Here is a 22,729-nt window from a genome sequence, read left to right as displayed (position 1 = left end):
GTCAGTATTATTTGAGTTTTATTTCTGATTAGCATTTGGATTATTGTAGAGCTGGAAAGAATCTTAGAGGTATTCTCATCCATTCCTGCATTTTTAGTTGAGGAAACTTGAGGCTCAGAAGGAATATAATTTTTTTCTCCTCTTTTTTTTTGTGTTTTACTTTTAGGCTTAATTTTACTTTAAATGTTTTATTGATCCCTTTTGTCTTTATATACATCATTTCCCACTCTTCCTTAAGCTTGAATCCTTCCCAAAGGGAAAAAAAAACAATTAAACCAAAACATTTAATACAGAACCTTGTCCGAAAATGTGTACAAGTTTCTGGACAAATACGTCTTGCTTCAGAGAAATTTTATTTTGTCAAGATCATCACAGACAGTTAATGGCAGAAGCAGGCCTAAAACCCAAATCTGACTCCAGGCTAATTTTCTCCTATACCATGTTGTTTTTCTGGTGACAATAATATTCAAATGGTTCTGTGATCTCATCAGTTCAGAAGTTCACTCCAGTGATGCAAATTGCAACCCATCTAGGCCTACCTATCCTGTGCAACTCTTGAACATGTTCTCCTATAACTTCAGTGTAAGAAGTATATCTAATATGCTGGAGATCTTCCTTTTTTTCCTTTTTTTTAAAAATTTTTATTTATTTTTAAAAGTAAGTTTATTGCTGTCTTTTTTCTACATCACCTAAATATCTCCCAGTATCCTCCGTCACCCCTCAAAGAGCCTTCCCATATAAAAACAAAATGGTTTTAATGAAAAAAAAATGAACTAAACCAATCTATACACTGAAGAGTCTGAATATTTCATACCTGTAAATCTTTCATATCTGCAAAGGAGTAGGAGGACGGGGGAAGGGGGGAGGAGAGAGGGTGGGGTGGCTTCTTTGGCATCATGTTTGTTCTTTGTAATTTTGTAATGTTCATATTCATTTGTTTTTGTGGTGGTTATTCTTTCCTTATAAATTATTGTGGGCTTTATGTATATTGTTTTCTTGGTTCTGCTTACTTTACTCTGTATTGGTTCATCTTTCCACGGTTCTCTGTATTCATCATATTTCTTATGGCACAGTAATATCCCATTACATTCATCTGTCATCATTTATTTATCTGTTCTCCAGTCGAATGACATCTACTTTGTTTCTAATCCATTGCCGTCACAAAAAAATTGCTGCTTTAAATATTTTGGTGTATTTGGGAACTTCTGTATCAGTGACGTCCTTGGATATATGCGTAGTGGTAGGATCTCTGGTTCAAAGGGTATTTGTGTAATTCTAGATTTCTTTTCAAAGTGATTATTTAGCTCCACCAAAAATGCACTAATGTGCCTGTCTTCCCATAAGTTCCCCAACATAGATCATTCTCGTCTTTTGTCATTTTTGCCCATTTGCTATGTGTGAGGTGAAACCTTAGATTTGTTCTGATATTCATTTCTCTTATTATTGTGAACTAAAACATTCTTTATTATGATATTAATAATTTGTAATTCTTCTTTCGAGAACTGTTCATATCCTTTGAAAGACTATCTGTTGGGAACTGGCTTTTGGTTACACAATATGTAATGTGTGTTTACATATATGTGTATGTACATATATGTACATATTTTCCCCCCACACACAAAATTGTAGAATAATAGGCCTAGAGTTGGAAAGGGTCTGAGGGACAATCTAGTCTATACACACTCCCATTTTGATTTGCCCCGAGTCATAATGAATATGGATGTTTTAACTTTAAAAAAAAAGTAGGCAGTGAGAAACCTGATCATGAGGTAGAACCAAACATACTAGTTATTCCAGCATTGTGGCTATCTGGAATATATATTTGGAATAGGATTTGGGGGAATTTTCAAAGTATTCAGTAAAATCTTAATGTTTTCAAACTTTACTCCATGCAATCCTGAATTAACTGAAATTTATTCTGCCTGATTATTATGTGTGTTATATACTAATTATTACATATACAAATGTTATTGCTAGTTGATGGTGTGGCTACATTGCATCTAGCTAGTCCATAAAGACAGCTATCATTTTTTATTTTAAAAATTCTAGATATTTCGTGCTTAGTATCACATCATTAGTATTTGGGAAATATAAGACTTTTATTTAGATAATTGTACTGGGTTAGAGTTAATTGCATTTTAAGTAGGATTGATTTAACTATCTCCTGTTAAATTAAACATGATGTTATAATGGAATTGCATCTAAATAGGCTTTTTTCCTTTACGGTGAGCTTAGGAAATAATAGATTGAATGCTGTCAAGTTGTAAAATTCAATAAAGTGATTTAGAATTTGTAGAACCAAATTCCTTTTGAGGTTTGTTTTATTTCCATTTAAAACTTTACAGAAAAAGATCAACACTATTAGTAAGATGAAGTGTCCTTTACCTTTATTAAATTTATTTCTGATCATTATTGTACTTTAAATAATTGCTTATTTTCTGACAGTAATATAGTGAAGTAATTGAGTAAAAAATGGTTGGAGAGTTTGACTGCATGACAGACTGTAATTATGGCAAAGATTCAAGGTCATTGAAACCATATTACGCATAAATTTTGATGACAAGAAACCCAGTGGCCACTGTCAAGTGCCAACAGAATTTACCCTTGTACTTTATAGTACCTTAAATTCATTGACTTATGCATTTCTGAAATGAACTTTGTTCAGTGTGTACACATTACTTTTTAAAAGTGCCATTGAAAGCTATCTGTCAGAGAACAAAGAGCTAGTTTTACCAGTGCCCATATCACTTGGAGAAGATAACAGGTGGGCAATCCTTCTAATTATAAGTGATGAGAATAATTAGCATTTTATCTCTTTAATTTTTCTCCACTGTTAACAAATAATTTTTTATTTGAGGCTTGTATGGATTGTTGTGACAGTTTAAAAATGTAGAGATTCGCGGGTTTGGATTTGCTTGCCAAGTATGATTTGTAATTTGCAGGTTAATCTTACTGTACTTTTATGAAATTTCTAGATAATAACAGAATTTTATAAGTTCAGTTTATATCAGCAATATGCTTAGCAAAATATAGTAGAAATAGCCATGTTTCTTAGTAGAGAATGTTTTCTTTTTTTAAATTTGGGTCTGCATTGTCTTTGGTAATGATGCTTTTTGAATTATCTGCGTCCCCACTGTGGGAGAGAAGGTATTCGCTGACAATATAGGAGCCATTTTATATAAAATTGTTTTCCTGAGACCACAAACTTTTGTCTTTGTGTCTCCAGCCCTTGTAGGATATTCTCTACCCTATCTTTTCCTTCACCATAATAAGTTCTAGAATCAGAGATTTTGGAGCTGGAAATGGATCTTAGAGTACAGTGAGTCCAAATTCTTCGCTTTATAGTTGTTGAAATTGGGGCTCAGAGAGATGAAGTGACTTGAACAGGGGTACACATGTAATTGGTATCTGAGAAGAGATTGTCTTCCAGATGTGCATTGCCTCATTTTCTTAAGATGTTTACTGATTATCAGCAACAAGTTTTACTCTGAACTCGTATAGCTGTTTCACTTCTCAAACTAGTGAATATGACAGATATATTGAAAACATGGAAAGGGGAACATAGTGCGTGATTTATAAATAACATAGAACGTCTAGTTTTAGTAAGTATTTGCCAGTAAATCAAATCTTCACAGAATTCAAGAATTTTGTTTTTTAAGTTGAAGCTGTTGTTTTCTACATTCAGACTATGTAATTCCAGGGTTTTGTTTTTTCTTACTTTCTAGTGGATGTTATTTTTGATTACACTTTGATTTTTTTAATCTCCTCTTAAAATTATTTTTCTTAAGATTTAGAGAAATTATTAGGTAGATCTGGATCTTAAACACTAAGAGTATTTAACCAAATTTGGGGAGCAGGAAGAGTCAATGTAATATATCAAAATAAAAAAATTTTAAATGTTATTGTATTCTGCCTTTGAAAGATTAAAATAATTTGTCAAATGACTATGGCTTGTTACCCATTTAAAAAATAGTTTTAAAAACTTTCCCTGTGAAAACAGCTCTTTGACCCCTTTGTGTTTTGTTCCTTTTTGTTGTTTTGCTTAAGACTGCAGCTGCACACATTTTTCAACAGATCACATGCCATGTCACCTAAATCTATGACCAAGAAGCAGTTTTATCCCTAGGAGACCATAATGCTTCAGTTGTCCTGGATACATGACATCATGTTGTATTGTAATCAAATAGAAGCCTTTTGCAGTGCATTTGGGATTTATATCTGATCTCCAGTCTGAGTAGCAAGTCATCATGAGACGGACAGTATCTTATAATGGAAAAAACTAAATGAAAATTGAGAATTGTTAAACTGATGAGAAAAATGATTCTCCTTTATGGATTTTTTTTTTTTGGTCAAAAGGCCTCTTAAATTCTAAGTTGTTTTGAAATCATGGTGCAACCTTGTAATTTTGCCCAACTTTAAATGTTGGGAATGAATGTTTAGTAAGAATTTGATTTTTCCCTTTTTTCCCAAACTAAGACATTCTTCTGTTTTAGAAACTTATGTTTATATCTTTGAGATATTAAAATGTTTTGTGTGTCCTGTTGTTGTAACTATTAGAGGGAAGGCAGCTTCTTTTCATAACTAACTGGTATTAATAATTTCTTTTTAAAAGAATGGGATTGTGAAGAGAAGGAACCCAGAGTTTTAATGGAAACTTCTGTTTCCTTCATAATAGATGCTAATCTAAGGCTAGGTTTACATAGGTAAAGTGAATTGTAGAACTGAGTCAGTTAAATAGGCTAATCATGCAAAAACTATTTCCGTTTAGCAAACATTTTTGACTTCTTCTACATTCCTACCACTGTATTTTGCGTGCTAGGGAAGGTCTGAATTAATTGGATAACTCAGCTCTCACTTTACAAGGGAATACCTGGCCTACGTAGTTAAATAAATGGCTTTCTGGAAAGAAACAAAATGGGAGAGTCAACACTGGCCCTTTTCTCCCATGACAGTCCTTTTACCTGGGAAAATTTTGAAATTTGTAGATGACACTGTTCTCTTCTGGAGTGTAAAATGTCTTGATAATGGAAAGAAAGCTAGCAAAGATATTAAGTGCCTAAAGGAAAAAGTTTGTAAAGATAATGAATTAACACACAGCAAACAATTTTGTAAAAATATAAGACTAGCATTTTTATTACAGTTTTGCTTTAATATAGTATAAAAACATAAACAGACAAACCAAGAACAACTCTCCAAATATATAAGCAAAAAAAAATACCCTACAGGAAGAATTGCTAAGGATAGTACATGACAACATATACTTTTGTAATTTTTTTGTTAAAAGAGAAGAAGGTTGTGTTTAATAGGGTAGTACTAAGAGATGTGTTGAATTTAGTCTGACTTTTGTTGCATTGTAATAGTATCTTGATTTACTCAGTTATATTGAGTATGTATACTGGGTATATATTCTTATGGATCTCCAAATGTTCATGAGGACTATTTGTGTCCAGTCTGTGGTAGTCTTCCAAGCTCCTATTCCAAGCTTCCTGGTCTGCTCAGCCACAGTTGGACTACACTGTACCTTAACTCCAACATCTTGATGTCATTTTGGTCTTCTTCAAGCATGAAGGACAACAACCATTCTTAGGATCTACTGTCTTTGCAGTTTAATTCAATATAAACTTTCCTATATGTCTTTGAAGTAAATGTAAATTCATTCTTCTTAAAATTACTTGCCTATATCACAGAATGAAAATTAGTTTGGATTCTGTCAATTCAGGATTTGTCATAATGCCATCATCCACCCTGAAGTTTCTTTGTAGGGATTCGAGGAGAAGGGAGAAAAGTTTGCTAAACAAAGTATAAACAAAGCTAAACTATTAATTAGTTTAGGTAAGGAAAATGTTTAGCCTACATAAGTGAATACTTCTCCATTAGTCTGAAAGCAGCCCTTTAACCACAGTTAAGGAAGACTATGATAATTATGTATGATTCGTAAAGCCCTTTAGATTTCTCTTAAAATAGACATTCTCTTGCATCTGATACAATGTAGGTTTTTGTTTAGCCTAACCAGTTTTGTGACTGGCTCTATAGTCCACAATAAAGTGTTGCTTTGATGTGGATACAACAGATTGTCCATAATGAATTACACGGTAACAAGGCTTAGAAATCACCTTAAGTTCTTAACTCCAGAAACAATATAGTCATACAATCCAAAATAAAAGTAAATGTGTTAACATTTTCATTCTCGAATCTTCATTATCCTTTTCTATTACTTGTATTAGTGTAGGAAAGCCTCTTATTCCAAATGAGGGAGGAAAGGCTATGCGCTGGGCTCATAATAGGTACTTAACAAAATGCTTGTTGATTGATTCTTTTAATAGACAAGAACTTCACATATAACAGTTTCAATTTACTTAAACTCTTCAAAAGATCCTTTTGGGCATACTTTCCACCTGTACAAATTATAGCTCCTTAAAAGGCTTCAGTTTGGAGGTTCTTTCAGTTGCTGTGTTCAGAGAAATTAGTTACTTGTTTTGCTTATTTCATGTTAACGCATGACTTGTAGATAATAACTACAAATGTGGTTTGCAATCCAAATTGGTCATAGTAGAAACTTTTCTGAATTGCTTGGGTCCCTCAAATTTAGCATCCAATGACTAATCAGGTGATAAGCCTTTGTACTTAGCTTGGTTAGTCCTCCCATGACAGTCTACTACAGAGTTGGTAGCACCTGCCAGAGTTTATGCTCTACTAGCATGACCTTGGATTATTTCTACACCATGGTAAGTAGGGCTTTGGTGGAGGAATAAGTAAAGTAAGTTAATGAATATTACAATTCACACAAGGCCTATGTTACATGATTTTACAGAATCAGAATTGGAAGGAACCTCAGATTATCTAATTGAACCTGCACTTAAACAAAAGTCCACTTCACTGTTGAAATGACTAGTCATTTAGTTTTCCCTTGATAAGATGCGAGAGAGGGAATTAGCTACTACCCAGGCAGTCCATTCCTGTTTTTGGAGGCACTTCTGATCCTTAAGAAAGAAGCATTTTCTGAAGTCCAACTAAAACTTCCTTCTCTGCAGCTTTTAAAGCTACTTTTAAATCTGTTTTCTACATGATTGCCTTTCAAATTCAGGAAGAAAGCTATCCTGTTCCACCTTCAATTCAGTTTTTCTCGTATGTGAAACCTTCACCATCCTGATCTGCTTTTTTTGGGCACGGTACAACTTGTCAGTGTTTTTAAAATATAAATGCCACAATCGAATTCAATAATCCAGATATAATTGTTCCAAGTCTGGTAACTTGAACTCATTGAAAATAGGTGCTACTTACTATGTGAGAAGTATTACTTCTCTTGGGGTTTAATTCCCTATAAACAGTTTTTGTTCTATTTTTCCCTGTCTCAAAGTGATTCTCTTTGATAGAGAAAATGGCCCTTTTCCCATTGCTTATTATTGCCATATGGTTATAAGATCATAGATTTAGAACTGGAAACGACCTTAGACACCATTGAGTACAACCTCTTCATTTTATAGGTGAGGAAGCTGAGGTTCAGAGAGGTTGTGACTTGCTCAGTGTCACACACTAAGTGACTGAGCTGAAAAAGTTACTAAACTGCATATTCTTTGATGCAGTGAAAAAGACCCGTATGTACAAAAATATTTATAGCAAATCTTTTGTACTGGCAACAAACTAAGAAAATACTTATCCCCTTAGAGGAAATGGCTGGACAAATTATGGTATATGAATGTAATTGTTATTATTGTGCCAAAAAGTGCCAATCAGTCTGTTTCAGAAAAACCTGCTGAAAGACTTGGTATGAACTGATACATAGTGAAGTGAGCAGAAGGAGAACGGTTATGCAATAAAAACGCTGTAACAGAAAACAACTTTGAAAGACTTAAGAACATTTAGCAATTTAATAACCAACCAATTCCAGAGGATCAATGGTCAAGAAGAACACTATCTACTTCCTGACAGAGATGGTAACACTCAAGATCCTGACAGAGACCCAAGTTTTAAAAATGATTAATGTGGGAATTTGCTTTGCTTGACTGTGCATATTTGTTCCAAAGGTTTTCTTTTTCTTCTTTCAATGTTGGGGAGAGAGGAATACAAGAGAAGGGAGACAGTAAATGCATCAAAAGAATAGTTTGTTGATTTCTTTTTTTAAAACAACTGTATAGATTTTTGGCTGGATTTAACTCCCACAAATAAGACCCACAACCTATGGAAATGTCATGGGAAGGAATTATTTGGAACGTTTTTAATTGATAAAGAGTTGTAACATCCCACTGTGGTGTTATTTTAAAAATTGATTTTATAGAGCATAACTTGGCCTTGATGACTTCAACAGGGTAGCTCCCGTGAATATGTTAAGATCATATGTTTACTTACCTGTTAAGTACAGAAGTCAAGATAAATTTCTTTGACAATCCTCTTAATATCAAATAAGGTACTCTTCTCGCTCCTTTGCAATTTGACTTCATTCCTACTATTCCTCAGAAACTGCTCTTTTCAAGGTCACTATCAATCTCTTTAAAGCTAAATCTCATAGCTTTTCTCAGTCCTTATCCTTCTTGACGTCTGCAGTCTTTGTCACTGTTGAGCTTTGAGTTTTTGTGACCTGCTCATGCCACTGAGGATAAAGCACTGGGCCTGAAGTCAGGAAGACCTGAGTTTTACTCCAGCCTCAGACAGTTAACCTTTTTTTGCCTCAGTTTCCTCAACTGTAAAATGGAAATAATAATGGCATCTACCTCACAAGGTTGTTGTGAGTACCAAATGAAATATATTTGTAAAAAGTGCTTAGCACAATGTCTGGCATATTGCAGGCACTATATCAGTGTTTATTCCCTTCACCAGGAGTTTTTCTTCTTAGGTAGGTTTATCATCTGTGTCCTGCCCCTTGTACTTAGTTATTCCTCAAGGCTCTTGTCTTGGGCCCTCTCCTTACTCTCTATCTCTTCTCTATTGGTGATCCCATCATCTTCCATGGATTCAGTTAAAATCAGTTTTGTTACACATGACATATGCATTACTAAAAATTACTGTACTGTGCAAAATTGTACATAAAAACCACAGTGCTAATGGGGAAAATGGAGTTAAGTGCATAACACTCAAAAACTTCAGTGACATTTTTTTTAAAAGACAAGGAACCTAATAAAAGTGGTAGCACAATTTTATGCATGTCAAGGGGTCAAGAAATACATAAATTGGGCTACTGCTTGGCCTTTGTTGTGATACTCACAGGGCAGGGTCTGACAAAGTTGAGTCTCTGCCAGTGAAGGGTTGGTCATGATGAGCTGCAGTTTGGGGGCTAGAGGCTTAGCCATAGTGAAAGGTAGGGTGGAGGAGGTAGGAATTAACCAGGCCTCTTCAGCCTACAGTTCCTACTTTGCAAGAAGGTAATACAATAAATTGGTTACTTGGCTTGGAAAGGACCTGAAGTTTGCTTGTGAAAGTAAGAGTTAGAAGGGTTACAGTTTGTGAATTTTGTGAAATGGTGCAGTTTTCTGTGTTCTAACTTTTTTTGAAGACAATCACGCATAAGCAAAATTTGAGTTATGCTCAAGTTATTCCCTAATATATCCAAACATATAATAGAACAGATTTGCATTTTCAAAATAAGTGGTTATAGCAGAACTATGCAAATGACTTCCAAGTCTGCATATGCAGCTCCCATTGCTATGTTGAGCTCTAGTCCTGCATTGTTAACTATCTTCATGACATCTCTACCTAGATATGCTGTAGTCATCTCAAACTCAACTTGTCCAAAATAAGGAAGGGCAAATCTTCCACAAACCCATCTTTCCTCCTAACTTCCCCATTTCTCTCAAGGCCAGCATCATTCTTTCAGGTACCCAGGTTTACAAATTAGGAGTCATCTGTGACTATTTACTCTGGCGGTATACCCCCCTTCCGTATCCAGTCAGTTTGCCAAATCTTGTAAATTCCACGTCTTCAACATCTTTGTGTGCATCTATCCCCTTCTGTCTAATTACATCTAGTGCCTTGCCATTTCTCACCCTGCCTATTTCAGTAGCCTCCTAATTGGTCTATCTGTGCTTTTTCTAATTCATCCTCCATACTTTGTTGTTGATTGATAATCCTTAAGCATAAGTTGGATCATATCTCTCCTCTGCTTGAGGAAGTTTAGTGGTTGCCCATAGTCTTTTAGGATAAAATAAAAATTTTATTTGCTATTTCAGCTTATCATTCTAGGCTGATTTTATAATTTTTTTCCTGTGTTTGAGTACTCTGTGTACTCTGTGTTTGAACCAAACAGGACTGTTTTTTCTTCCCCACACACCACATTGTATCTCCTGCCTTTCTGCTTTTGTCCAGGTTACCTACCCCTCATGAGCTGAATGTTTTCTGTTCTTACCTGTAGCTCTTGGAATCCCCTACCTACATTCAAGGCTCAGTTTGAGTATCACCTCTTTCAAGAGGCCTCTCTCCAGTTCTTAGTACCCATCTCCCTCAATAACTTTTTAAAAATTTGGTATTTATCTTGTACACATTTATCTATGACTTTGTGTCCCTATGCATGTTAGCCCCTTGAGAGCCAGAACTGTTTAATTTCAGTAGCACAGTGCATGGCACAAAGCATGTAGCTAGAAAATGTTTTTAGTTGCTTGATTTTGCTGTTTTCACAGATGATATCCACTACAGAGTTCATATTGGAGAGGCTATCTTTATGGATGGAAGTCTTCTAGATGCTCCTGTTGTTTGGTTGATGACATTGTGCTGATTGCATCAAACCCCAGAATAATGCAGAAAGATTCACAACCTATTACAAGAGATAAGATAGCAATCTCTACAGAAAAAATCCAGATTTGATATCCAACCTATTGACCTGCTTCCATGTATATGTCTATGTGTATATATATACATGTTATACACACACACACACACACACACACACACACACACACAGTCTTGGACAAGTAACTTGAGATTGTGGTGAAGATTGTAACAGGCAGGCTGAGCGTGGGTCATGCTGGCCATCTCAGCCAAAGAGCCAGGGACCTAAGCGTGGTCAGTTTATTAGTTAGGCTAGCAATAACAAGTAAATTGGGTCTATAGCCTCTTTCTGATCAGCCTATCAGTACATCATTTGGACCTACCCTGGCAAAGGTAAGATGATCCCAATTGGTAGACATTTAAATAAGGAGGTGGATTAAGAGTTGACTCAGCTCCTCCCTATTTGCTTCTTCCTTGGGGAACTGGGAGTAATCCTCAGGTGATAGGATTTGTCTGCAGCTGGGGAAAATGGGTTGGCCTTTAGGTGTGACTGATCATGCCCCCTCTGGCAATTTTTCTTATTCAGTTTTTTTTTTTCTCCAATCATGTCTGACTCTTCATGACACCATTGGGGCTTTCTGGACAAAGATACTGGAGGCGTTTCCTTCTCCACCTCATTTTAGATGAGGAAACTGAGGCAGACAGGGTTAAGTGACTTGCCCAGGATCATACAGCTCTAGTAAGTGTCAGACACTGGATTTGAACTCAGATCTTCCTGACTCTGGGGCCTGTGCTCTATCTACTGTCCCACCTAGCTTCCCAGTTGCTCTGGCAGTTAAGAAATATTCATTGCTTCTCAGTCTAGCTCAAAAGACATTCTCTAGTCTGAACTATGGCCATGGTAGAATTATAGCTAGCCATCATTCCTAGCCCTGGGGCATCTGATAAGGAATCTGGGACCCTGGCTTTTATTTACATATAAACAAAAACCTAGCTTGGCCTAGGCCCCTAGGTAGATGGGGGTTCTCTTGTCCTCTTTTCTTGTTAAAGTTAGGAATAATCTAGTCTTCAAGGGGAAACCAAAAGGGAATGGAGAAATCCTGATTGAGATGGTTCTGATTTTCTAGCCAAGATTACTAGAGGTAGTTGATGCCCATCAAGCAATGAATATTTCTCTAAATAATAGCAAGGAACCCTAAGGGGGAGAGGGAAAGCAGCATATGCCCAGCAAATCATACCACCTTCTCCACTCGGTCCTTGTAGAGACAGCCCAAGGTCCTGAACCCAAGGGCCTGGGGAATAACAATGCTTCTAGCCCATTCTAGAAATTCTTCTAACCCTCAGCCATCACTCTGAGAGGCAACCTCTGTAGAGATATTTATGCCTGGCAGCTGCTTTACATCCTACAGCCACAGCTACAGAAGTCTCAGCAAACAAAGTTCTTGCCACCAAAGTCTTTGGTGTTGTTGAATGGAAACTGATATGATGTTATCAGTCAAAATAAGGTTAAAGAAGAGTCATTAATACCTTCTTTGCTGTGCCCTAAGAATCATGGGACCTCTACATCTGACTTGTAGCTAAAACCTTTCATGTGTGTTTTCTTCCCCATTAGATTGTGAACTTCTTGAGAGCAGGAGCTGTCTCATTTTTCCATTTGTATCCCCAGCACTTAGCATAGTGCTTTGCACATGCTTCATTTGTGTGATATTTTTTGGTCTACATTTATAATGGAAGAAATGCTCATTTTCAGTTAGAAGTTAGTGAAAAATCCAAGTTCACTGAACCCTTGAAATCTAGGTAGGCTCCAAGTTAAGAACTCCTGGTCTAGAATGTTGGGTGTAACCACTGAGGAAGGTTTATGAGAGAGCAAAGATAAAAGCACAGGATGAGGAGACTAGGTAACTTGTGATCTGCATAGTTAGAAGTAGTACCCACATCAGTGATAACACAGATGCATTGAAGATAAGCTGTTCAGTTGTTTCAGTGTTGTCCAACTCTTCCTGACCCCATTTGGGGTTTTCTTGGCAAAGATACTGGAGTGGTTTGCCATTTCCTTGTCCAGATCATTTTACAGATGAGAAACTGAAGCAAACAGGGTAAGTGACTTCCCCAGTGTCATGCAACTAGTAAATTAAGTATCTGAGGTCACATTGAACTCAAGCCTTCCTGACTCTAGATCTCACACTATCTACTATACTACCTAGCTGCCCCATTGAAGATTAGAAATGTGAATGCTCCTTATACTAATAAAATTCGCATCTCTCCATACCTTAGTACACAGTTTATTAATTGCTGTGGCTAAAATAATTACCGTGTGGAAAACCCTCACATTTAGCTCATTTCTTCCTTTGGTCTCAAAGCTTTTCCAATTTGGGTAATACCTATCAGATTTTCATCTGTACCCTAGGATAAAGCATATCACGATCACTCTAAAGTAAGGATTCTTTTATTTATTTATTTTAAGTGACTTGCTCAAGGTCACATAGCTAGTAAGTGTATCAAGTGTATGAATTCGGTTTGAACTCAGGTCCTCCTGACTCCAGGGCTGGTGCTTTACTCCGTGCCACCTAGCTGCCCCAACAGACCTACTTTTAAGTGGTGAATTTTTATATTTTGAATGTAGTATTATACTGACTTGAAAAGACAAGTTAATTGATAATATAAATATTAAAGACTAACCAGGAACTTTTGAATTTGAGATTTAGTTATATACTTCAATTTTTGTATTTTTTTAAAAGACTATAAATATACATCACATCAGCCAAAGGGATATAAAGAGGGAGGATAGATAGTATCCTTAATGTTTTTATGTTTCCAAAACTTTTCAGTTTATTAAAGTTGAAAATTGTTAAGAATGGTTTGAGTCCATAGTATGATTGTATTTTAAGCCCACATTTCACTAATATGGGTGCAGTGAACCATATGTCTGTAAAGAACAAGGAAATGAAAGTCTATTATCAAAAATGTGAGTTCCCAATTGCAGCACTTTTTAGAGAACCAAAAGTTTTTAGTTTTATTCTTTTCCATGACCACAGACTGTACTTTAACTAGTCAGATGACTTTCAACAGGTGGCATTTGCCCATTGATTGTACCAGATTGTCCAAAAGTGTTCCACTAGTTGGTACAAATCCTGAAAATGACAATTCTTTTAATATATCACCTTTATATGTGAAGGATAGAATGGATAAAAGTGGAGCTAATTGTATTGGCAATAATCATTTAGATTTTGTGTTTTTTTTAAAATAGGCTTAAAGTTACAAATGGAAATTGCTATTTATTCATACCCAAGTAGTTTTTCCTGCAAGTAAAACTTTCTGTGATTGACACTTTTAAATAAAATATATTAATTCTCTCCTAGAAGAAGGCTTTTACCTGATGAAGACACTTTCCATGAGTGCTTTCTAGTGGGTCTGACCAGACAGACATGAAATGTGGGGGATAGGAGTACTAACCTGTTCAAGTTTGCTTATAGAGTCTGTGAGTGTGGTTCGTCTAGGTGAGATGACTTGGACTTATCCAGGGTGACTAGATGTTCTTTTACTTTCTCCTAAGTTATCTTGGGAATCAAACCCCAAGATTAACCATTTTTACGCTAGTCCACAGATCATTCTTCTTGACAGAAAACAGAAGCAAAATAAGGGCTAAGCAGCTCTGCCTTCTTTCTGAGATAAGTTATCATAGTTCTGTCTCTTCTTTGATCCTTCTCTTTTCTCAATTTTATTTTTTAAAAACCACACAAACCACTAACCCCTTTTTATCTTTAGCATTCCTCTCATCTGCTAAATGTTTTCTAAAGTCCCTTCCAGTTAGAGTAGTATCTATTGTCCTTCTTCCCTGGTACAGAAGGTCCTTTGATGACCAAATCTGGAACTCTATGTTTAGAATTTCTTTCTAGTACTATTTTTCAATCACTTATAAATTACTTTCCCCTCCCACAAATTTTTACAGTCTGAGAAGCCCAGAAGTTGCTCAAATGAGGGAGAAATCCTAATGTGCCTGGATTACAATTAACTTTGGACACTTGTAGACTAGCATTCAAATGCTTACTTGGACTTCCTACCCCCATCACTACCTTTTTGAAGTGAAAACATCAGGGGAGAAAGTGGGTGAATTATGTGGGTATATAACATGCTTAGCATAATTTGGTTTATTTCTTAGGTAGCCAACAAAGATTATAATTTTGATTATCTCCCGCACAGATATCCTAGCACTTCACTTGATTTTGTGTGAGAAAGTTGGAATTGTAGGTAATAGATTGTAGTTTTAAAAGTTTGAATTTAGAGAAGAAAACCATATTTGGAAATTCAGTGCATCAGGCTATTAATAAAGACTTTAAAATAGGCAGTAGCTATCTAATAAATATCTGTCTCTTTTTCTTTTTGGATTATTCTAAATGATGGGATTCTATGAGGAGTTTTCCTTGGTTTCTCAAGTAACATGGTCCCGCCCTCTCGTACCTCCCTTCCCAGAGGTCCATTCATATACTTTGTTTTACATCTTTACTGTGATGATTGGATTAATTATTTAGCCTTTGCTTTTAGAAAAGGATCTCAAGTAGTAGGATCTAGGGACCATTCTACATATTAGTTTTTGTTATTTCTTATTCTTTAGCTTTCTTTATTATAAATGGGATTAAAAACTTGGTTTCATGTCTATAATTAATAGAAAACTTTTTATATAGAATTTCTATTGATTATTCATGTGATGGACTACAACAGCATTCAATAAGTAATCTTTTGATTATAAATGTGGGATATTTTCCGTTTCCTTACTCTTACTCAAATTTATTTCATTATGTGACTGTTTTACATATAAATATACATGTATACATATACACAAACATATATGTAGGAGTGAGCATTTAAATTAGTACTTTGAGTCCACCAACAGGTTAAGAGTCTTAAGGATTACATTGATTTATAATTGTTTTCTTTGTTGCAGAGCCACAGGATTAAATGGGTCCGGTAACTGGAATGACTCCAGATAAGAGAGCTGAAACTCCCGGAGCAGAAAAGGTTGCTGGATTAAGCCAGATTTACAGAATGGGAAGCTTGCCTGAAGCAGTTGATGCTGCCAGGCCTAAAGCTACTTTAGTGGACAGTGAATCAGCAGATGATGAGCTCACAAACTTGAACTGGCTTCATGAAAGTACTAATCTTCTAACAAACTTCAGCCTTGGAAATGAGGGTCTTCCTATTGTTAGTCCAATATATGACATTGAAGGTGATAATGTGCCATCTTTTGCACCATCCTACCAGAACACAGAAAAAAAATCAGGGAATTCAAAACCCCCTTACTCCTTTAGTCTTCTCATTTACATGGCTATTGAACATTCTCCAAATAAATGTTTGCCAGTCAAAGAAATCTACAGTTGGATACTGGAACGATTTCCATATTTTGCTACAGCACCAACAGGTTGGAAGAATTCTGTCCGACACAACCTTTCTTTGAATAAATGTTTTCAGAAAGTGGAGCGAAGCCATGGCAAGGTGAGATTTTTTTAACCACTACTTTGGGTTTTTTTTTGGGGGGGGACGGAGTGTGGGGGGAATCCATCTAGCATTTTAAATGTGAAAGCAGTCAAGAAGGTTAAATATATTCCTTAAATCAAATTATTTGCCACAAGCTCATTTATTGACTTTAATTTTGGAGTATTAAACTCTTATTTTCTTGCTTCAGTACTGGATATATTTAATTATAGAAGATCTTCATAAATTCTGGTTTTATGTAGTCACTTTAATGTTTTTAATACTATATTTGCCTCAATAGCTTTAATTGTATCATTTTGTTCTTTGTAGGAAAGTTAAGGCAGAAGGGTAATATTTTTTTTTCTAGGTGAATGAGCCACAAGAAATGGAATAATTATTTTATTTCTTCAATTTTTTCACAAATTTCAATTTTTGAAAAAATTATGACTAAATTTTTTTTTATTTAAATGCCTATAATGTACAAGGCACTGAGATACAAAAGTTAAATAAAGACACAGTACCAGTACTCGAGAAGACAATGCAGACATTGCTTTCTTTTTATGTCATGAAAGGGATCATCTTTTCACTTTAAATTTTAGCCTAATAAGATCTAATCCTTAAGCTCTGTTAAGTAAGTTTGAACAAATTAATTTGATTTCTTTTCATCACTACTGTCATTTATAGCCACCACAATCAAGGGACTTGGAATTTTCAAGTTTATAAATTAGCTATTGATTTGCTATCTCACTTTGTAAAATTTCTGTGCTTCATTCCTGATGTATAAAATGAATATAAAACTATCTCCTTGAGGCCTGATAAAAAGACTGACTAAATGTTTTGTCAATTAAGAAAAGCTCTTAAATGTTGGACAATAAAAGAAAATACTATGGAGATAGTATATAGAATTCTATCATAGCAGTAGTGTTTGTCATATTCACTTACCCTCATCTGTCCATTATCACATAAGTTTTGTTAGTGAATGTAGCAAGCTTCTGTTTTCTGGAAGGTTAAAAAAAACTAAAACTTTTTTGAACTGAGTTTTTCCAGAAATATTTTTAAAATCATCATTGCCTTATATAAACAGAAGCAAGTGAACATAACTTAATCTTGATGACTCAGGTTCATTGATATGAATAGCTATTATTGTAATATACATTATTTTCTACTTTTTCTGTCAGTTTTTTAAGGGTTATTGATAGTTTAACAAACACTTATTAAGACCTCATAGGTGTCAAGATCTGGGTTATGTTAGAGATACAAAGACAGAATATTACATGTTAAATTGAAGAGTTTAAATCTGAGAGTTGAACAACATGTATGTAAATTCAAATTATTTCCAAGGGGAGGGCATGGGTTTACTATGAAGGACAGTTAGAGAATTCCAGAGTTCACAGTGAAAAAGATGAAATGGGGACACAAGGTGCCTCACCTACCATCTAGTTATCCTTTCAAAAAAAAAAAGATTAGACTGTCATGACATGCTTTTTTGATGAAGCTAAGTTGGCTTTCAGTGGTCACTTCTTCACTTTCTGAGCACTCTAAAAGCCCTAAATCTGGAAATTGGAGAACCTTGGTTTGAATCCCAACTGTTCCACTTAAGACCTGTATGTATGACCTTGGACGAGTCATCTGTCTGGCTGCTTTTTTATTCAGGCTCACTGGCATATAATTTGTTGATTCCATTCTCTTTTTTGAAAATGGGCTCAACATTAGTCTTCCATTGTGCAAAGACCATTCAGAGATCCTGGTAGCAGCAATCTTATCTACTAGTTTTTGCAGTTTTTTAGTATGAGTAGTTTAATGGTTGATTTTCTCATAAACATTTATATTTTGTCTTTCCCAATCCAGAGATCATTATTCTTGACTGAGAAAACAGAAGCCACAAATGAGTCTGAGCAGTTCAGCCTTCTTATCATTAACCCTAAACAGCTCCCTAACCTTTGATTTTTCCTTTTCTCCCAACATATCTAAAAAACAAACCACCCATCACCCAGCCTCTTTTTTTCTCTCTCAGTAATTGTCATCAGCCTCATTTCATTCTGGGCTTTTACCTTTCAGATGTTAATCTAATCTAATAGTCCTTTGATTGAAGAAAGTATTGCTTCCATTTTCTAAATTTTAAAATCTGAGTTTGTTGATGAGTCCTTTCTGTATTTGTACTGGTCTCTTTAGGCAGCTCCCTTTTTCTTCCTCTGACTGTTTATGCTTTAGGACATAAATTCAATTTGGCAAGCATTTGTGACACACCTAGTATTTCTAGGTGCTGGGGATACAAAGACAAAAATGAAGTAATCTCTGCTTACATTTTACTTTTACTCTTATCATGAACACAGCGATGTGGGGTGTCATACAGTACATTACGCCTAAGTTCCTGGAAGGTACTATGTTAAGCTCTACCAAGGTGAGTGGGGTGATCATAACTTCTTACTTTTGAGGTTTGTACCGTACTGTGATACCATACCCACTTTAGTTTGGAAATTGTATAACTTACATACTAATGTGTCCTTGCTTCCATTTTTGTTTAATGATACTCAAAAGGATACACAACCACTTGGTAAAGATGACATTTTCATAAGATAACAAAGACATATTGGCTTCTAAACAGATTTTGTTTCAAACCTCCCCCCTCCCGCCCCCCCCCCCCCCCCCCAAAAAAGTTGTGGACTGGTATATAAATAGAAAGATTCATTTCCCATTCCTTCTTCTTTTATAGATTGTAACTATTAGAATCATTCTCAGATTTATTTGAGAACCCACATCGTGTACATTTCACTAAGCTCTCTAAGGGCTTTACATGCTCTTGAGATGTAGGTGATAGACAAATTATCCATGTGTTGTTATAGGTAAACGGTAACAATTAGTCCCACTTTTCCAGACAAATTCCACTTCCAGAGTATTTACCCCACCTAGTATCACTCTATTAATTGTTCTGGGTAAAGTTATTTTTTTTACCCTCGCAAAAACAACCTGATGGTGTACCATTGAGTAAAAGTGGTATCTACCTATGTTTAAAGCAAACAAATATACTTTTGAATCAGCAAAGTGAGAGCTTTGAAACATAAATTGGATTGGGAGGAAGCAGTATGAAAATTATACTTTAAGTGAATTTTAAGGTACATTAGATTCTTTTTTTGTGGGTAGAGATAATTCATACCAGAAAAGTTCACTTAACATGAATCTAGTTCAGATGGGAACCAACAGTTCATAGTAAATAGTAGGAAAGGGTGTGATTGGGATATTATCTTGAAAAATGATACAAAGTTTAAAAAAATCAAGTTATTTCATATTATTTAACAAAATAATCAAAACTGCTCATTCTTAGGATGAACACATAAGTGTAGAATGAACAAATTGGAGGTTTAGAGCATTTTTATTTTTAGGGAAAAAAAGTATGATAAAGCAGTGAGATAACCTTTATTTCACTTTTGACATAGAAATGATAATTGTTGAAAAAATATTGTAGGACTTCTCAGTCTTCTTAGGGACTAATCCTTTAGGGATTAATCCGTTGATACTCAAATATCATTCCCTTTTGAAGACCCACCAAAAATCAGAGATTAACCAGGTATGACAGTGAGCCAGGATGGGCATATATTCTGTCCCTAAGGCAAGAGGGATGTTCACATGTTAAATTAAATAGTTTTATAAGTGATTCATTCACTAATGAATGTTTTTTCATGTTATGATTACTTTTGTTTCCCTTTGCAACCTTATAAGAATGTGGCTAGAGTCAGCCTTGATGTCAGAAAGGCCTAAGTTCAAATTCTGATACAACCTGGCTGTGTGACTCTTAAGTATACCACCTAACCTCTTGATGCCCCCAGACAACTCTCTCTCTTTTTTCTTTTTTTTTTAAATATTTATTTATTTTTAGTTTGCAGCCTTCAGTTCCACAAGCTTTTGAGTTCCAAATTTTCTTCACCTCCCTCCCCTTCCCACAGACTGTATGCAATCTGATAAAGGCTCTACATATACATTCACATTAAACATATTTTCATATTAGTCATTTTGCAAAGAATTATAAACAATAGAATGAACCATGAGAAAGAAGAAACAAAACCAAAAAGAGAGAGCAAATAGTCTGCTTCAATTTGCATTCAGACTCCGTAGTTTTTTCTCTGGATGTGGATAGCAAACTGTGTATGGTATTCTTCTTGGTTCTGCTCCCTTCACTCAGCATCAGTTCACATAAGTCTTCCCAGGTTTTTCTGAAGTCTGCCTGCTCATCATTTCTTATAGCACAATAGTATTCCATTACATTCATATACTACAACTTGTTCAGCCATTCCCCAATTGATGGGCATCCCCTCAATTTCCAGGTTTTTTTGCCACCACATAAAGAGCTGCTATAAATATTTTTGTACATGTAGGTTCTTTTCCCATTTGTATGATCTCTTTGGGATACAGCCCTAGAAGTGGTATTGCGGGGTCAAAGGGTATACACATTTTTATGGCCCTTTGGGTATAGACAACTCTCTTAATAAGTTGTAGAACAGTTATTGATCTTTATTTTTTGAGAGTGTTTCTTACTCCAGTGAAATCATGGATCTGAACCCAAACAAATTGCTACCTTGTCACTTAAAGGTACTCTAATTTTGAAGATGCTCATTTTTAAAGTTTTGAATGTATACTTTTTCTAAAAGAGAAAATTTAATAAAAGGAAATGCCTTAATAATAGTATTTGAGTAGAGCTTTAAATTTTGCAAAGTGCTTCGCATATATCATCTTATTTGATCCTTAGAACAATCCTGTGGAAACTGAGTCATAGAGAGGTTAAGTAATTGGACTAGTGTCACACAATATAGCTAGTGTCTGAGGAAGAATTTGAAATAGGATATTCCTGACTTCAGTCCATTTCTCTATCTACAATGCCCCCTTGTTGCATTTTAAATGGGCAGAAAGTGATTTTGTGTTGCTTAGAAGCTTTAAAAAAGGTCACATATGACAAGCTACTATATTGAAAACTTTGAAAGTAAAACTTCTGTAAAGTAATGTTTAATGCTGATTCCTTGTTTCTCTTTTTACCCATTCTTGTGTTTCTAGGGAATAATGCAACCAGGAACATTGTATTCCTTTTAGAAAGTAATGCTATTATTTGAATATTTGCTAGGTAGATGAGGGGCAGTTGTGGAGTATGGATCAATAACTTGGTCAGGATAACCTGGGCTGACGGCCTGCCTCTGACGTATAGTGATTATATAATTCTCAGAAAGTCATTTAACCCTTTAGCACTCTTGTACTATTGGTTGCAGAGAGTTGTGGTAGTCTACATTGATAGACTAAATTCTTCACTGACAGCTACATAAACTGATGAAGTATAACAACAGGTCCTATCTAAAAGAAAAAAGATTAGTAGGTTAGGTCATGAATTTCTCAAGCAGACATGGATATTTTTTAATCTTTGTAAGTTTTGTGGCAATTGTTTTGCAACAGTTGTATCTCTTGAATTTGACTCTTTAGTTCCTGTGCAAAGGTCCAGGTGTGTATGGAGTGTTCAGAAAGGACTAGCTCTCTGGTATGAGGGCTTGCTAACCCTTTTCAGGGGTACTCATCCACCTTAGGTGTTCACATGGCACTCAACTCTAACCTGTGGCTCCAAGTAGTTATAGCATGTGCAGCAGCCACACTGGAAAAACAGATGACTTAAACCAGGTTAAGGGTAGCCAGTGGGCTGTCAATGAGTTAGGGGGATGTCTACCTCAAGCATGTGAAAACTTACCCTGGAGTAATGGGCTGTTGAGAACAATTTATTACATCGGCCATGAAGACTTGGTCAGACATCCAAGATGCCAAGGTCATCCACTGCACCCTGGGTTGTCACCAGTCATCTTGACTTTTGTCTTGCCACTTGGACTTTGATGACTGTGGAAGAGAGAGTAAGTGATGGCTGTGGAACTCTGCCCCACTTAAATCCTGTCCATGCACAAGTCAAAACATCACTCTGCAGTGTCATTGGTTCTCATTGAAAATGAAGGACAAGCAACAACAACAAGCAAAGGTCCTAAGTAAAAGTTAGAAAACAAAGGCTTTAGTTCATTTTAGTTCACCTAATGGTTTGGAAAGCTCATAGTTCTAATTTCTGAATGGTATGTTGACTTCATTGCTCATCAAACTTTCATTTGTTCATCACTTTACCGCTATTTATAACTGTTTGCTGCACTGTCTACTCCCCTAATTGCCAAAATGGGGTGATTCAGGTCAAAAGAACAATAAATTTTGGCATGCTATTAAGTGAAGATAGTGGAACAATAGAAGAGCAAATAATGGACCTGACATCCCTAGTGAATAAAGATTGGGGAGTACTCTACTCCTTTCAGACCACAAAGATGTTGTTTGCTATACTGGAGAGTAATCATTTTAATGAAATAATACTTTTTCCCAAAGAATTATACTTAGTTGTGTGGAATAGTTAAATATAATTGCCTTCTGGTGGTTAGAAAAGACTAGGGAGTTAATAATACGAGGCAGTGTTGAAATACCAAAACATTCCATAAGTGCCAAAATAAAGTGGAAAAAAACTATTGGTATAGCAGGTCAGAGAGATCAGAGAACTAGAATTGATAGG

At 35.5% G+C, this 22,729-nt stretch overlaps 1 protein-coding gene across 2 annotated transcripts in view; it reads left to right on the top strand.

Moving 5' to 3' along the window:
- FOXN2 (forkhead box N2) overlaps window positions 1-22,729 on the top strand; it is a 68,803-nt gene that overhangs the window by 12,706 nt on the left and 33,368 nt on the right. The window contains exons 1-2 of one of the 2 annotated variants that reach the window (XM_036750683.1): window positions 2,739-2,764; window positions 15,638-16,185. In XM_036750683.1, coding sequence (XP_036606578.1) covers window positions 15,652-16,185 — 534 coding nt within the window. In that variant the 5' untranslated portion in view covers window positions 2,739-2,764; window positions 15,638-15,651. Of the gene's footprint in view, window positions 1-2,738; window positions 2,765-15,637; window positions 16,186-22,729 lie in introns of those variants that run through there. The other variant, XM_036750682.1, reaches the window with a different exon arrangement.

Source organism: Trichosurus vulpecula, chromosome 3, assembly GCF_011100635.1.
Source record: "Trichosurus vulpecula isolate mTriVul1 chromosome 3, mTriVul1.pri, whole genome shotgun sequence".
Taxonomy (NCBI): domain Eukaryota; kingdom Metazoa; phylum Chordata; class Mammalia; order Diprotodontia; family Phalangeridae; genus Trichosurus; species Trichosurus vulpecula.
This window is presented reverse-complemented; position numbering and strand designations above follow the sequence as displayed.